Source organism: Diplotaxodon limnothrissa, linkage group LG18, assembly GCF_057381915.1.
Source record: "Diplotaxodon limnothrissa isolate DT_005_m linkage group LG18, D_limnothrissa_male_GT1.1, whole genome shotgun sequence".
NCBI lineage: Eukaryota > Metazoa > Chordata > Actinopteri > Cichliformes > Cichlidae > Diplotaxodon > Diplotaxodon limnothrissa.
This window is the reverse complement of record NC_140613.1, coordinates 43,651,460-43,667,573: the sequence shown is the minus strand read 5'-3', so window position 1 is coordinate 43,667,573 and position 16,114 is coordinate 43,651,460. Positions and strand designations below refer to the sequence as shown.

The 16,114-nt window shown below is 42.9% G+C and overlaps 1 protein-coding gene across 1 annotated transcript in view; it reads left to right on the top strand.

The window, feature by feature from the left end:
• The window catches only part of LOC146614295 (uncharacterized), a 32,777-nt gene extending 18,035 nt beyond the window's left edge, over nt 1-14,742 (top strand). Inside the window, exons 2-7 of the mRNA XM_085379086.1 lie at nt 6,424-7,473; nt 9,764-9,978; nt 10,279-10,488; nt 12,185-12,747; nt 13,347-13,438; nt 14,653-14,742. Coding sequence (XP_085235212.1) covers nt 6,424-7,473; nt 9,764-9,978; nt 10,279-10,488; nt 12,185-12,747; nt 13,347-13,438; nt 14,653-14,742 — 2,220 coding nt within the window. The remainder of the gene's footprint in view (nt 1-6,423; nt 7,474-9,763; nt 9,979-10,278; nt 10,489-12,184; nt 12,748-13,346; nt 13,439-14,652) is intronic.
• Nucleotides 14,743-16,114: the final 1,372 nt, after the last annotated feature.

Genomic DNA, 16,114 nt, shown 5'->3' with positions numbered 1-16,114 from the left:
CATCTGCAAATTATGGCGGGCGACAGTCATAGCAAAGAGATGAAGCACTTTTGAAATATGGGGAAAGCCAAAAACTGCGCTTCCTCCACTTCCGTAACATTGATTCTGTTAGGATGCCTGGGTCATTGACCCAGGGTTTTTGAGTTTATTATATTATTTATAATTTCTAGTCTTTGGGTTTTTGTTAGAGTCATGTCTTATGGTTTGTCTCTGTGTAATCCTTAGTTGCTGTCTCCCCTGTCCGCTATATCCCTGTGTCCAGTCAGTGTCTGTGTCTGCCCTGGTCCCACGTCTCTGTTCCCTCTGTTGTAGTGCCTGCATGTGAGTCTGTCTTTGTTCAGTCTGTGTTATGTGTTTCCTGTTTTACTTTGAAGGTCTCTGTCTTATCTCAGTGTGTTCGGTTTACGCTTCCTGGTCTCGTCAGTTCTGATTTGCCCCAGCTGTGTTTCCCTCCAGTTGTCCATTCCCTGATTGCTCCCTCTATGTATTTAAGCCCTGTGTTTCAGGTTGTCATTGTTGGGATCTACTGTTTATCTACCTGTGTGTTCTGTCAGTCTTCCGGTGTAAGTTTATTTTGATATTTCCAGTTATGTTAAATTTGAGTTTAACATTAAAGCTGTTTTGAGTTCAAGTTTTGCCTCCGAGTGTCTGCACCTTGGGTCCTATTCCTGTCTGCACGCAGCCGTTCCATAACATTGATTCATTAATGTTGAATTCTCTCGCAGCTGCTCTGTTCCCATGTTGTTGCAGTACATTAATAACTAACCTCGTATTGTGGATGAATAATCTCAGTTGTTGTCCTGACTGAAGTTTGGCCCGTGTACAGCATCCTGCTATGCGACTGCATTTGTCCCTGACCACCAGAATCCCTCACGTTAACTTTTATCGAGTGGAAAAAAAAGTTGGCGTTCATCCTCCTGCTTCACTGTGCTAATGAATCAGAATCAGAATCAGAAACTTTATTGTCATTGTCATGAGAACAACGAAATTAAGAATGGTCCCCGATCATTGCATCATCCCTAGCAATATCAAAATATAAATAAAACAATAAAATTCAATAAATAAAATAGATAGAATACTTAAAATACTAATAAGATATAACAGTAAAACATTCACATACATTCCCACACACATGCTTCAGACCGTGCATAGATTAACACAAGAGTGGCGTGATGGACATTTTTTTGTAGTATTCAGATGTGTTATTGCAGTTGGATAACAGCTGTGTTTGAGTCTATTAGTCCTTGCTCTGATTGCCCTGTACCGTCTGCCTGAGGGCAACAGTTCGAACAGGGAGTGGCCAGGATGTGAGGTGTCTTTTATGATGTTTTGGGCCTTTTTAAAACAGTGGGCGTTGTGTAGAACTTCCAGTGTGGGGAGAGGGCAGCCAGTGATCTTTTGGGCGGTGTTAATGATCCCTTGGAGTGCTTTCCTCTGAGCCACTGTGCAGCTAGTGTACCAGATGCATATGCAGTAAGTTAGAACACTCTCAATGGTGGCTCTGTAGAAGGACACCAGCAGTCTCTGTGTGATGTTATTCCTCCTGAGAATTCTCAGGAAGTACAGTCTCTGTTGGGCCTTTTTCAGCAGCTCGGAGGTGTTCACACTCCAGGAAAGGTTCTCCTCTATATTGACTCCCAGGAAGCGGAAGCTTGCCACCCTTTCTACACAGTCCCCATTTATGAATAGTGGTTGGATCTCTGCCTTTTTCCTTCTGAAGTCTATTATGAGTTCTTTGGTTTTTGAAGTGTTGAGGAGGAGGTTATTGGCCTTACACCATGACGTCAGCTGCTCCACCTCGTCTCTGTACGTAGACTCGTCTCCCTTGGAAATGAGCCCCACCACTGTGGTGTCATCTGCAAATTTCACAAAGATGTTGCTGTGGTGGCGAGGAGTGCAGTCGTGTGTGTAGAGAGAGTAGAGCAGTGGACTGAGCACACAGCCCTGGGGTGAGCCAGTGCTGAGACTCAGGGCTGAGGATGTGTGATGGCCAACTCTGACTCTCTGTCTACGGCCCGAGAGGAAGCTATTGATCCACATGCAGGTGCTGTATGGAAGCCCCAGGTCTTGTAGCTTGGCCACCAGTTTGTGTGGAAGGATGGTGTTAAAAGCTGAGCAGTAATCCACGAAGAGCATCCGCACATAGCTACCATGCTCTTCCAGGTGAGTTAATGCAGCATGGAGTGCTGTGGCTACAGCGTCTTCCGTGGATCGGTTTGCTCTGTAGGCAAACTGGTGTGGATCCAGGCTAATGTTATGCTAACATAGCTGTGTCGCTAGCAATCACGTAGCACAACATTATATACCAGCTTGCCAAACTTCAGTAACCCTACAAACGTCACTGCTGTTTAGTTTCATTTATGTTGGAAGTGGTAGCAGAGCTGTACGTTTGAAATAGCTTCAAAAATCTCAATCAGAACATGGTATGAAATGTTTAGGTGGAAACTAGCGAGCTAACTTCCTGTTAACTTCTAACTCCGTTAAATTTAATAAATCTGTTTTCATGGATGCCTGGATGTTAAACTTAATTGTTACACCTGGTAAAGCAGAAACGCTGATGATTTAATTAAAGATGAAAGAATTTAGACCGTTTTTAACTCAGTGTTCGTTTGACTTTTGGACCTGAAGCGGACGGAGTTTTGGACCCAGATTACTCCGTGAAGCTCCTCACTACGGCAGCCATAATGCTCTGACAATCCATCAAGCAGTGCAGCTTACCAAAGTTGTACTAAAACATTTTTAACAGATTTCTGCAGCCAAAATCGGTTCGAGGTCAGTAAGAACAACCAGAATTCATACATAAGGTACACTTTCGAGTTTTGAGAAAATTAAAGGATTTTAAGTCCTTATAGTGTGGAAAAATACGTTATACAGAAGAAAAGAATATATCGTGATATATATCGTTACCGCACATGCTTCAAATTATATCGCGATATGGATTTTAGGCCATATCGCCCAGCCCTAGTCCCCATGCACTTACCTAACATCCACCCACTCGCTCTCCAACAATGCCACACAAGGGTATGTGCAAGCCAGGGTCCACCATAGCCTGTCCTCCAACAGCTGGTGCTGGTGCACTGCTGCCTGCTCCATGCACATGACGGACTGGGTACAAGAATGCCTGGGTTTCAGCATCACTTGTAAAGTGAGGACCCTGTATCCACAGCGTTGGAGATCATTGGAGGCTTTATTTCCAATCATGCTTTTCTAATTACAGTGCTGTCGGGATGCTTCAGCTTCTTCCCTCAGCCTGAGCTGCCGGCTCATGTGTTCTGGTCAGCCTCCTTCACACCACACCTTTAACCCACTACTCCACCTCAGCTATGAACATAACCAACAATTGAAATTCAAAATACTGAGTCGCCACTTTACCTCTTGCTTTTACCTCCTTACGCAGATGCAGGGTATATCCTGGACAGGTCTACCACAGCAGATGCACAAAAAGACAGACAGCTGCACACTCTCAAATCCACACCTGTGGAAAATTTAGTATAAACAGTCCCTAGCATTTATGTCTTTGGGCTGTGGGATAAAACTGGAGTTTCTGGACAGAATCCATGCAAGCCCACAGATGAACTGTTAGCTAAAATCAATGGACAGCTGTTATACTTGGAAAGCTTAAAGTAGGGGAAGAATTGCAGAATAAGGCTACAACAGTTACAGGCTAACTGCCAGCATAGTTAAAACCCATGCATAATATTACGAAAGCTGGAAGTGCAGGGTTAATAGTTAAAGTGTAAACAAAATGATTTGTGAGCTGGGATGGTTGGCCTTGGTAGATGCACGCAACCTTTTCCATGAATTTGATTAAAAATGCCATGGATAGAACAACGTGTCTAAATAAAGCAGTGAGAGCTCAGGATGAAAAGTAATTTTGTTCCCCTATGAATCAAAATGTAAGTAAATGTTTCCGCCTATGCGCATTCACTCAGTTTGTACTACGGCTTAATGTTAATTGATGCAGAGAGACGTTAATCATCTGTTATGCAGCATACTGGAAATGACATCTCTTCAAAGTAAATGCCTTCAGAGACTCATCACATCAGAATTAATTGAGGTTGTTGAGTAAAACTAAAGCCCCTTTCACTCATGGACTTTATGCCGTCTGGAATCATTTCCAGTGCTGGAAATGCAGAAGAGGACAAGAAACAGGTCATCTTCATAAGTGTTTGTGATAAATCCTGTTGGGTAGAACTTTTAGAAACCAGAGAGGTGCTGCATGAAAAAAGCATTACTCCACCGAGAAATTCTGATGACTTTACTGCCACAAACTTGTTACAAACTATAGCTGCATTGGCACTGATCCAGTGTTGTAGTTGACACATTGGTGCAGGTATGCATGTCATGGGCCATTGATGCAGAGGACTCTGTCTTCATATGTTTTAGTTTATATTTGCTCGGTGTCATTTTAGTTCCTACGTTTGCTGTTTATGAATGTTATACCATAAATGTGCTGTTATGCAACTAAAGAAGTTTTTGTATGAAGTCACTTTATTCACGCAACCAAGGAGAAGTGATGGGCTATAATATGTGATCTCTCTTCACACAGTGGGACTGAACTGAAAAGGAACTGACTTTAGCAGCTTGCCTGCCTCTGCAGCTATACTTAGTGTTACCATAGCAACACCTCCCATCTGTCACCAGCACATGCTTTTAACGACAGACCATAATAATATGCAAACCCACTCACAGCCAACGCAGTGCCACCATGGTAATGAGAGGATGGCTTGAGTTTATCTCATCAAACATATGAGGCCATGTGCAGTACTGTACCTTGATGTACTCATGAGTATGTGGACGGTTATATATTCAAATATATTCAGTAATTGTTGAGTAATTGTATATTTGCATATGCCTTATTATAGTGTAAGTTTAACAGTGTAGCTCAGTGTGTGTTGAATTAACCAAGTGTTTCTACTTTAATCTTAGCTCTGTGTTTGGTCTCCACCTACTCGTGTGCATACCTGTGCAGCTGCTAAAGATTTACCAGTTTTAACTTCTAATTTACTAAACCATGTAGGGTGATAAATTCAAACAGGCGATAAGATGCTTTAGCCTACCCACAGTTGTTACCCATCTGCAAACCACTTTGCAGACCACCTCCATCCAAGGTTCTCATGATGTTTCTGATCTATAATCTCTGATTAGCACTGATCCTTCATGTATTATGTAACAGACCTGTAACACCAAATACAGGTTACTGTAGAAGCAGACTTTAACTAGAGTGATTGTCAAATTCTAAATTGGAGATAAAGTATCAGAATTTCAGGAGCAGGACCACACCTCCAAATATGCTCCTTCCAGTTCTCATCTATGTATGTTCCCCCAGTTCTACAAGCTGTTCATTCTCATTTACGTGCCCCACCTTCCCTGCCTTGTTAAATTCTTTAGCTTCTTCAATTCTATTTAGTACATGGGGACCTGCCAGGCCCGGTCAGGGTCTTCCCCAAACCGCAGCTCAATTCTTGTCCAAGCCATTCACCTTTACCTACTAAAACGCTATCAAACCTCAAATGAGGACGTGGGCCCAGTGAGGGGAAACACATATTTGAGATACCAAGTTAAAACTGTGACTTTTCTCATAGAGAGTTACTCCCTGCTGTGTTTTCAGTGTTATTAACTGAGTAACTGTGATGTAGATTAAACCATTGCTAAGCTTACACGAAATTAAATGAAATTTATAATGTTAACAGCCTCCAATCAGAAGCAGCCTGTCCACCTCCAGTAACCCCCGCCCTTGCTTAAGTATTTCCTGTATATGCATCAGTAAGAAGAGCTGTTTTTCACTATCAGAACTGGTTAAAATGGCCTGTATTTATATAGCACTTTACTAGTCCCTAAGGACCCCAAAGCGCTTTACATATCCAGTCATCCACCCATTCACACACACATTCACACACTGGTGATGGCAGCTACATTGTAGCCACAGCCACCCTGGGGCGCACTGACAGAGGCGAGGCTGCCGGACACTGGCGCCACCGGGCCCTCTGACCAGTTAGTGCACCAGGTATGCTTTCTTTTCCTTTAGAACCTCGTACTGCTAAGCACAGCAGTGACAGGAGCACTTTCATCCATGATTCACACCAACGTCTGCTTTGTGAGATTCTGCAGGAAAGCAGTCCTGTAGTTCAGATAGCCCTCTTTGACTCTGTCATCCTCCTCTGGGTGTCACTGTGTGACATCCATGTGTATCCATCTACCTATTAGCCTGAACTCTCGCAGGCTTCCTTTATGCACGTTGGTCACTGCCGCTCATTGGAAAGAATGCAAACCCATAAGCCGTCATTGTTATCATAATTATGAGATTTTAGTAGATTGGACTTTTGAATTGACTTCATGTTTTTAATCCAAGTATGTTTTTTTTTAAATTTCCGCTCCATTATAACCACAAAATGAATTACAACTACACGTATGTTTCCTCAGAGAGCTACGACTGGGCTAAGGAGGACAACACCTGAGCTAACAGACGCTAACCACGACAACGCTAGCTCCAGCAGCAATAACCCCGTCTGCCCTCCCTCTCCCCCACCGCTAGTCAGTGCAGTTACCATGGAGATGAGCTCATCAGCACCGCTAAGAGACATAGAAAGAGAGAGCCTTTTTAGCTGCCACAACCAGGAAGAGGACCAACTGTGTCTTCCTGGGGTCCATAGGGTGGAAGACGAGGCTGTAGGAGGAGAAAATAGGAAAGGAGATGAGTGTGACTATCTCATTTTTGAGATGGGAGATGAGAAAGGAAGAGACCTCAGTGAAAGTGAAGGAGGAGAGGATGAAGGGAGAGGGGAAATAGAGGGAGAAGATGGAAACGAAAGAGAAACAGAGAGTGATAGCTGGGAAAGAAGAGAGACAGAGGGAGATGATGAAAGCAGAGAGAATACAGAGGGTGGGGAGGTGGGGGGTGGAGAAGAGGGAGAAGACCCAGGAACAAAAGAAGAGGATAGCTGGATCAGAGGAATAGAGGAAGAGGCAAAAGAAGATGTCCTTTCAGATCTCCTCTTCCCCTCAGACAGTCTGCTGTGTCCTTCACCATCTGAGCCACTAGGCACCACCTCACATCCTCTGGAGGCCGTGTCACAAGAAGTTTGGGGTCCCGACTTCACAATCAGGGATGACCTCAGTGACAGCCACCTCAGTGACTGCCTCCAAGCAGAGCGTGTCATCGTGTACTCAGACAGCGATGCAGGTGAGGACCAGTGGTCAGCTTTTGCCCCCTCTGACATCACCAGCCAGATCGAAGAGGAGAGGAAGAAAGATGCAAGATTTGAAGAAGAGGAGAAGGCCAAAAGAGAGGAAGAAGACAATGAAGTCAAAGCAGATGCAAAAAATCAAGCGCAGAAGAGAGAGGTGGCGGTGGAGGAGTACAGGGTGGGAAGAAAGGATGATGATGAAGACCAGATGAGGTTGAGGAGAGATCTTTTCCTACGGTCTCCTTCAGTCAGCTCCACAGCGAGCTCCACAGACCCTGACAAGAAGGTGAGTTTGCTGTTTATATGTAGCCTGATGCAGAGACACGGCGGTGTTTTCTTTGTGCTTTTAACTTGGTTCAACACTTTTCACCAGACATTTAACAGAGATGAATTATGACAACAAAAAATGTTTGCCAAAATGCAATAAGCTCCTCTGAGTGTTAAATACAACACTGTTGAGTGTTAAATTAACACTTTTGACAGTGTTATATGTTTAAAAGTAACCTAGTCAGTTTTGAAGATTAACAAAGACTAACACTGAGCAGTGCTAGAACATTTCTAACATTTTGAGTTATTTTCCAGTGTTAGAAATGTTCTAGCACTGCTCAGTGTTAGTCTTTGTTAATCTTCAAAACTGACTAGGTTACTTTTAAACATATAACACTGTCAAAAGTGTTAATTTAACACTCAACAGTGTTGTATTTAACACTCAGAGGTGTGGACCCATATAGACACCCTAGATTTTGCCGTGTAACTTAAGCTATCTCTAAAAAGAAAAGCCTAAACTTAAACCAGAGCAGGTACAGTATAGGCACACATGAGCTTTATAAACTCTGGTCTTAACAGGGTGCCTGTCAGTTAGCCAACAGTAGATGGAGCTGTGTCTCTGTCACTCATCTGTTACAGTTTCTGACACTTTTCATCTGTACCACCCAAAACTGCACTGTCAGTGTCTGATAGAGGGAGCTGCAACATGTGCAATGACTGTAAGAGCCTTGAACCCATCACCCAGCATTAGCACTCGTAGTTTGTATCAGAATTCTAGGACATTAATTCAAGCATCAACTAAAGCGAACTCTGCAGTTATAACACAGACGAATCTCAGAAGTATTCATTGCTGCATTATAACAAACATGTCCATTTTAACAAGAAAAGGGAATAAAGATCATCGCTGCCACCTTGTGTCCAAACTGTGCAACCACAGCTGAAAGTGATAGCATAGTCCACTCAAAGGTGACATGAAAAGGCTAATTTACACTGTGGATCCCTGCTCTCACATACTGTCATAGGTTTAACACTGACTGTGAAGCTGGATTTAAAAATACGTGTTTGAAGTTTTTAGAACAAGTTTAGCGCCGTCTTGTACCAATACAGAACGTGATGTCACTGAGTTGGTTGGTTGCTGCTAATAGACTTAGATTAGTTTCTGTTAGCTAACTAGTAACAGAACCATTAACTCATTAAAACTAAAACTCGGTCTATATCTATATCAGTTTTATACGAAACCAAGGACATGCTGTCCATTTCTCTCTGTCCTGTAGGGTTTTTATGAGAGAGAAGACAAATATGTTGTAAGTTTTCACAGTTTATTATGAAAACGGTTAAAATTTCAATGGACCTCAGTCTCTTTGGCTCAGAGACAAAAGGCTGTGTGTCTTTCTGCTCACTCAGGAGACCCAAATGAACAAAGAGCCCCACACTCAGACACTAATGCTTTTATTATGTGTGGTAAACAGGGCTCTAAGGTGATTGGTCAAAAGTTGGAGGAAAGCCACAGTTCTATTTATCGGGCTGAGATCCAGCACTTTGGCTCACGTTTTTTCTTCTGCATCTTTCTGGGCATTTCCTTATTTGGAGATGCCACTTCACCCATCACCATGGCAACCACCTCTTGTCCTCCATCAGGTCTGATGTATGGCCTTGTTGTCTTGTAGGTACTACAACCTCGTCCACACTCTTAATAATAAAGTGTGCGTGTTAGTCCCCATAGGGAAATAGTTCCTCTGCATTTAACCCATTCACCCAGTGAAGCAGTGGGCAGCCACCAATGCAGCGCCCGGGGAGCAGCGTGTAGGGACGGCACCTTGCTCAGGGGTACCTCAGGGTAGCCGTTCAGTGGAGTCGAACCCCCGACCTTCCGATCATGGGGCCACCACTCTACCTACTGAGCTATCTCTGCCCTTGTGACGGGGTCTTAGTCTGTCGCTATCAGAATGAATCCAAAACTGTTCTGCAATACACTGTGAGCAGTATTAGACAAAACACAGATGTGTGATGCTAATTATGAGACATTAGCCTTACAGATAGAAAGAAATCCCAACAGTCCTTTAAACAGTAAGTGTTTTTTTGTTGTTTAACTAACTGCACTGAAACTGGAAGCTCCACTTGTTAACCTTAATGTTTGAGTTTATAAAGCACTTTATGAATGAAAACAGTCTGGAGGAGAGCCTGAGTCATGTGACAGATGGTTCACCTGACCAACACCTGACTGATATGCCCAGCCTGGCTGTCGGACTCTAGCTGAGTCAAAGAGTCACTGGCTGTTTGCTAACCCCACATTTAATCTCTCCCGTCAGGTCCCTGTAGATTTCTGCGTGCATGAAGAGACCCAAAGTGAAAATGTCTCTACTGAGCATGTGGACTTCCTTTTGGCCCGTCAGCAGTGGAAGAAGATGGAAGAAGAGGTCAAAGGTCAGCCTATCCCAAAACCGGGACTGAGAGCTCAGGGGAGCTTCCAGGGCACCCACTCCTCACTGTATCCCCCCACTCGCAGTCCCCGGCTCAAACACAGGTAAATCTTCACCCTGGAGTCTTAGTCATCCTCACCGTAAATATTTTCTACTACAGCCTTCGTTGAGGTTTCAAGGACTCAACCTAAAAATGCGTCATACAATTTATAGTGCTAACAGACGCTGTAGAGTGACAGTGGAATAGTTTTCAGGGCTCATGCCCAGCAGTAAAACAAAGAACAATGCACCACATTAACAAGATGAGTCCTTCAGCCAACATAGTACACTTAGCAAGTAGCTAGTACGCTGTAGGTTTCACATCCTTCTCAACTTGAGTGTGGTTTCCTCCTGTCCTATACAAGGGAAATTCAAATCCCCATGCCCAGGGAACCTCCTCTGTCCTCCACCCTGTCCCCTAGCTCAGAGGACTCAGGTCTGGATGATTCGTCATACCGCAGCACCCTGGAGGAGCCTGAGACTGCAGTGGAGAGAGAGATCCGATTGACTCTAGAGAGAGAGGAACGACACCGCAGGGAGAGGGGGATGATTGCACATGGCCTCCCAATACCCAGGTACAGCAGCCAAAAAGTCCTAGTCTACCACTACACACCAGCAGTAATTGGCTCTGCTGTATTGTGCAATCATGAAAACTCACATAGCAACAGAATGCAGTCCTTATGATCTCAAAGGCACTTAAATGCACCTAGATAGAATTTTCATTCATTTGAAAGCCTTGCCTCTCAACTGTCACAAGCTCTGGTAGTAACCAAAAGAATGACATTATGGATACAAGCGGCAGAAGTGAGCTTTCTTCGAAGGACTGCTGGCCTCTCCCTTAAAAATAGGGTGAGGAGCTCAGATCGAGTGGTGCAGAGTAGAGCCGCTACTCCTCCGCATTGAAAGCAGCCTATTGAGGTGGATGCCTCACTGGAGAGGTGTTTCAGACATGTCCTATAAGGAGCAGGCCCCAGGGCGGACCCAGGACATGCTGGACAGATAACAACTCTTATATGTTGTGGGAATGTCTCGATGTTCCTACGGATAAGCTGGAGGAGGTGGCTGAGGTGTAGAGGGAAGTCTGGGCAGCCTTGATGATGGATGGATGGATGGATAAATGATGGCTAGATAAATGGACAGACGGATGGATAGATATAAGGAAAGATGGATGGATGGATGGATGCATGGTTAGATAAATGGATGGATGGGTGAATGGATGGATGGCTATATGGATGGATAAAGTTACGTTGAAACCAAGCACACCATTGTTGTTCTTGTGACATTACCAATAAGTTTGATGTGTCAGATGGCCCTCTTCCTATTGAAAAAAGTTGTATCCAAGATGGCCGACTTGTAAATGGCCACCATGGTCACCGCCCATCTTGAGGAGTTTTCTCCTCACATATACTAATGTGCCACAAACAGGACTTTAATATCACCAACCATTCCCATGTTATTACGGTGTATTCATATAAATGGCCCACCCTGTAGATAGAATTGAAGATTAACTATAAGGAGTAGGAACTGGTTTTTTTTCTGATTGCAGGGTATTCAAGTTTGGGGAATACCCTGTTAGAACTAGATTTTTCAAGTGATTTTGATGGACCTGAGTGTGAAATAAGGATACTGCCCTTTTGTATGTGCTTGTCAGTCATAAAGTGTCTACATTTTTGTCTATTTTACTTTATTGGAGGCCACCATTTACAATATCTATATAATATTAATTTTATTCAATGAGAAACTGAAACGATAAACTCATCATGAAAGTGTTTACTGAGGCCATGGGTCAAGCATGCTGACTCTTGAGTTACTGTACCTCCTGCTGGCCAGGTTAGCAGCACTTTCACATCGATGTTCATTTTTACGCAGACCCCTAATAAAAGTTGACATTAAAGTTGCCATGGTGTCTGTGATAGCAAGCATTTGTCTATTTATTTCTCTTCGTTAAGCTCTGGTTTGGCTTCCATCAAATGTAACTGTTAGTGTCCCAGTGAAGGTTGTACATGTTTGTTTATTGCTGGGCAGGTAATCATTTGATTAAGCTTTTAAGAAGTGAAATCTAATTAAAATTGCTGTCTGTACCCATCACCCTACAACCAAAATAAACCCAACCTATTGAGTTAAAAGAAGTGCATAGAAGAGTGATAGTTCTACTGTAGAAACACATTTTAGACAGAATAATTCAGAAAGGATTCTGAATATTTGTCAAAATGACCCAAAACCCCTCCATTCAAAACACTTAACATTCACATTGTTCTTTTCTGTATGCAGGCCATCCAGCTTGCAGACAGGACGATCTCCACCCAGACCTCCAGCCTGCCGCACCCCGACACTCTCCATCTCCCCAACTCCTTCCTGTTCCTCGTCCCTTCCCCGATCTGTCTACCATGAAATGACAGCTAACAATGTCATCATCCTGGAGCCTGATTCCTCTAGCCCCGCCTCCAGGAATCGTCTGCTCTCTTCTGCAATCGGCGGCCTTTCCGATTGGCCAGCAAATTCAGATGCAGTGCCTTCCGCTAATGTCATTGTTGTAGAAACCTCCAATCTGATCATTCGCAGTGCGTCTGAGTTCTGCCTAAGCTCCACCCAACTGTCCGTGGAACCGCAGGAGAGCACCTTCACGTCAAATCCTTTTTTCAAGCTGCGCTCACTCAGCAGCCAGTCACTGGTGGAGCAAGAGATCAGGATGGTGAGGCAGAGGGAGGAGGAGTGGAAAAGGCAGAGGGAGGAGATGTGGAGGAGGAAAAGAGAGGAGGAGTGGAAGAGAGGGAGAGAGCGGTACGATACTGTTTTGGTGTCTCCGGGTCTGAGTGATAATGTTACGTACAACGGTATGTATCATCCACACAACTAAAACACTAATGATGTAGGAAGCACACAACCTAACATACTAGAAACCTTTTATTTTATTGTAGATTTATTCAAATGAGTCAGTGTTTGAATGTGTTTGAATGTAAGACCGTGTGCTTAGGCATAGATAGGTAAAAGAGTCCACATTTAAGTTTCTAACAAATTTCTCTTTCTCTTTCTGAGTGCGAGATCTCGCAAAAGTCCGTCTTAATTTTTTTTTCTCCCATGTCCCCTGCGGGGCTCCGTATGTTCATGATGTTAGCCAACACTAACAGTTTTCACTGCTGAGTGAAAACAACAATTGCTAAGTCAAACAGGTCAACAGCACAGTGTTAATCTGTTACCAATATGACACATAAATCAGCCTTTGATGTATGCTTCACCACTAAAGGCTTTAATGAGGACTCCCTTTTTTATGATTGGTGACATCTTGGGAAAATTTCCCAACAAGCATCTATAAGTGTTTCCGGATCTGAAAAGAAATGTTAGAAAAATGTCTTATAGACTGTGTAGTTCTCAATTAGGCCCTAATTCATATATGCTGATGATGCTGTGGGAACTTCCTCTGTTTTGATACCAGTGTCAGTGGTTCCAGACAGAAGCGTCTCCTCCCCGTCATCCCCCTCCAGGACCCGCAAAATAGAGCGATCCAGTTTGTCTTGTGACCACAAGGTTGGCAGACTCACACACACATTCATATGCATGCACTCTACAGCTGTTGTAGAAGACAAAGTTGTGTCAGCACCAAAGTCTGGAAATCATTATGCACACCTCTAATACAAATGAGCTGACAGAGAGTCAGAGCTAAATTGAGGTTTTCTTTTAACTTTAACGAGAAATTCTTCAGAAATAAAATTTTAACCATCAGAGAAAAAAGAATTCATAGCTGCCCCATATGAAGTGCATTAAATGCAGGAACTTTAATAACTGCTTACTTTACCTAGGCTCTTCCTCTCTTATCATCTTTCTAAGTTGACTAAACCATGAATGCGCCTCAAACAATTTTCACTATTATTTAATGCTTAAATATGATTATTCTATCTTCATCAGCAGATTATGTACCACAGGCTTCTAAGGTGGCCACAAACAAATGATTTCTAAACTTTCTTTTATTTTAAAATACAGTTGCTGTCAAACAGTTAAATGGTCATTTTCAAAGTAATGGTTTATAGAGTGCATGATAGCAGAGAATGTAATGATGCTGTTTAAACTGTCACTCTGACTTTCGTTTGTACATCACCCATTGTATATGTCATACACATTGTTTCACTCATTTTTTACCCTACCTTTCTGACTCATCAATCAGTTGGATTGATCGCACCTTTCATTCACCAGTTCACAATTTAGCAAATATATTCATTATTTACCTCATTTCATCGAACCATTACACCTGCATCACTTTATCCAGCATTTCTGTTACATCTTCTCTTCATTTTTCTTTCTCTCTAATGTCCATCCATCCATCATCCATCCATCCATCCTCCATCCATCATCCATCATCCATCATCCATCATCCATCCATCCATCCATCATCCATCCATCCATCCATCCATCCATCCTCCATCCATCATCCATCATCCATCCATCCATCATCCATCCATCCATCATTCATCCATCATCCATCAATCCATCCATCCATCATCCATCCATCCATCCATCCATTCATCCATCCATCCATCCATCCATCCATCCATCCATCATCCATCCATCCATCATTCATCCATCATTCATCCATCATTCATCCATCCATCCATCCATCATCCATCCATCCATCATTCATCCATCATTCATCCATCCATCCATCCATCCATCCATCCATCCATCCTCCATCATCCATCCATCCATCTTTGCTCCAGTGGTTCAGCTGAGTCTTCCCCTCCCTCCAGTTCCCTCCTTCCCTCTCTTCAGTGCCTCGACAGCAAAATGCCATGGCACAACGATGGGAGGCCTCCCTACTAGCCAATCAGAAGAAGTAAGCAACGGTACTGCTCAGCTGTCAGACATTGTAAAAGCCAAAATCAAGTCCCCTGCCTGTTTCTTCCTTAGTTTTGCTCTCAGTCAGTCCCTTGTATCGGCAGCCAATGTGTTTTACAACATTTGTCAGAGCTATGGGTTATAGCTCAAATGTGGGTTTTTCACCTGGACACCACAGAAGAAGAGAACTGTTTCTCGGTTTCAATGATTTCAGTAATTTACCTGAGCTGGTTTTCTCACAATGTCTCAGTGGCTTTAAAAGTCAGACTATCTAAAAGAGTCCGACACATTGGACCTGCCTGTAACGTCACTTTTTCCTTTATATAATAATTCCTGTGGACAGATTACCTAAAGCTGTATAACAAACATAAGTATATATAAGTCTTAATCTGCAGTCATGCTAATCCCACTGGTTTTAACATGTGATATTTAATGTGAATTTTCACATTTTAACATTTGTGATTTTCTCCTCGATATATGATATTTACAGCACTTTGATAACTAGATATGGCTGAGCTAAGGCACTAGTAGAACTATTTATTGACATCTGTTTTATGTGAATGACTGACTCGAATGCAGTGATTTTCAATTTTACTTCTTGGCAGTCACATGCTCGATTTTAATGACTTTATATGTGAAAATATTGTAGCTATGCATTGCAGAGATGCAGACAAGATGTTGCATGTTGTTTTCTTCACAATAACAGTTCATGTATTTTAAAGGTGCCACGCCAAACTTTGAAAATCACTGCCTTAATGAAGTGTTACAATGAGCCATTGATCCAAACAGTTTGGATGTCCCAGGTTTCCTAAAGAGCTACTTTTGCTTCTTTGATGAAGGTCAGCTGTTAGCACAGGTTCTGATCAGTGTGTTAAATATACACTCTACCTTCCTTTAGGCCCTTATTGGCACACGTGTCAATTTTGAGGAAAGCTGTTAGTGTTTTAAACAGTTTAAGTAGCTTCTGTTAAGTGGCTGCATGATCTCGATGAGAGCAGCTCATAAAGGGAAACTTGCCCTTGCATGATGGATCCTCCCCCTTTAGTTTTAAACATTAATAGTTTGCCTTTGGCATCCACACTGTATTGTTTTCATCCTCTCAGTAGTTGGCCTACAGCCTTTTTACTTTAGGAACCAAAAGAAAATGTGTAATTTCTGCTCTGCAACCTGTGTTGTTGTGTGTGCCACAGGCTTTTTTCCATCATGAGCCTAGCTATCCCCCGAGAGTCCAAGGTATAAGGACGGAGTCTACTCTTATCTAGACTGTAGATAAGTTAATTTGTTTAGGTTAACTTCACACCATCATACAAAAAATGGACATCATAGAGCCTGTGTTTCATCCTGAAGTAAAACAAATAAGGAACAAAGATGTAT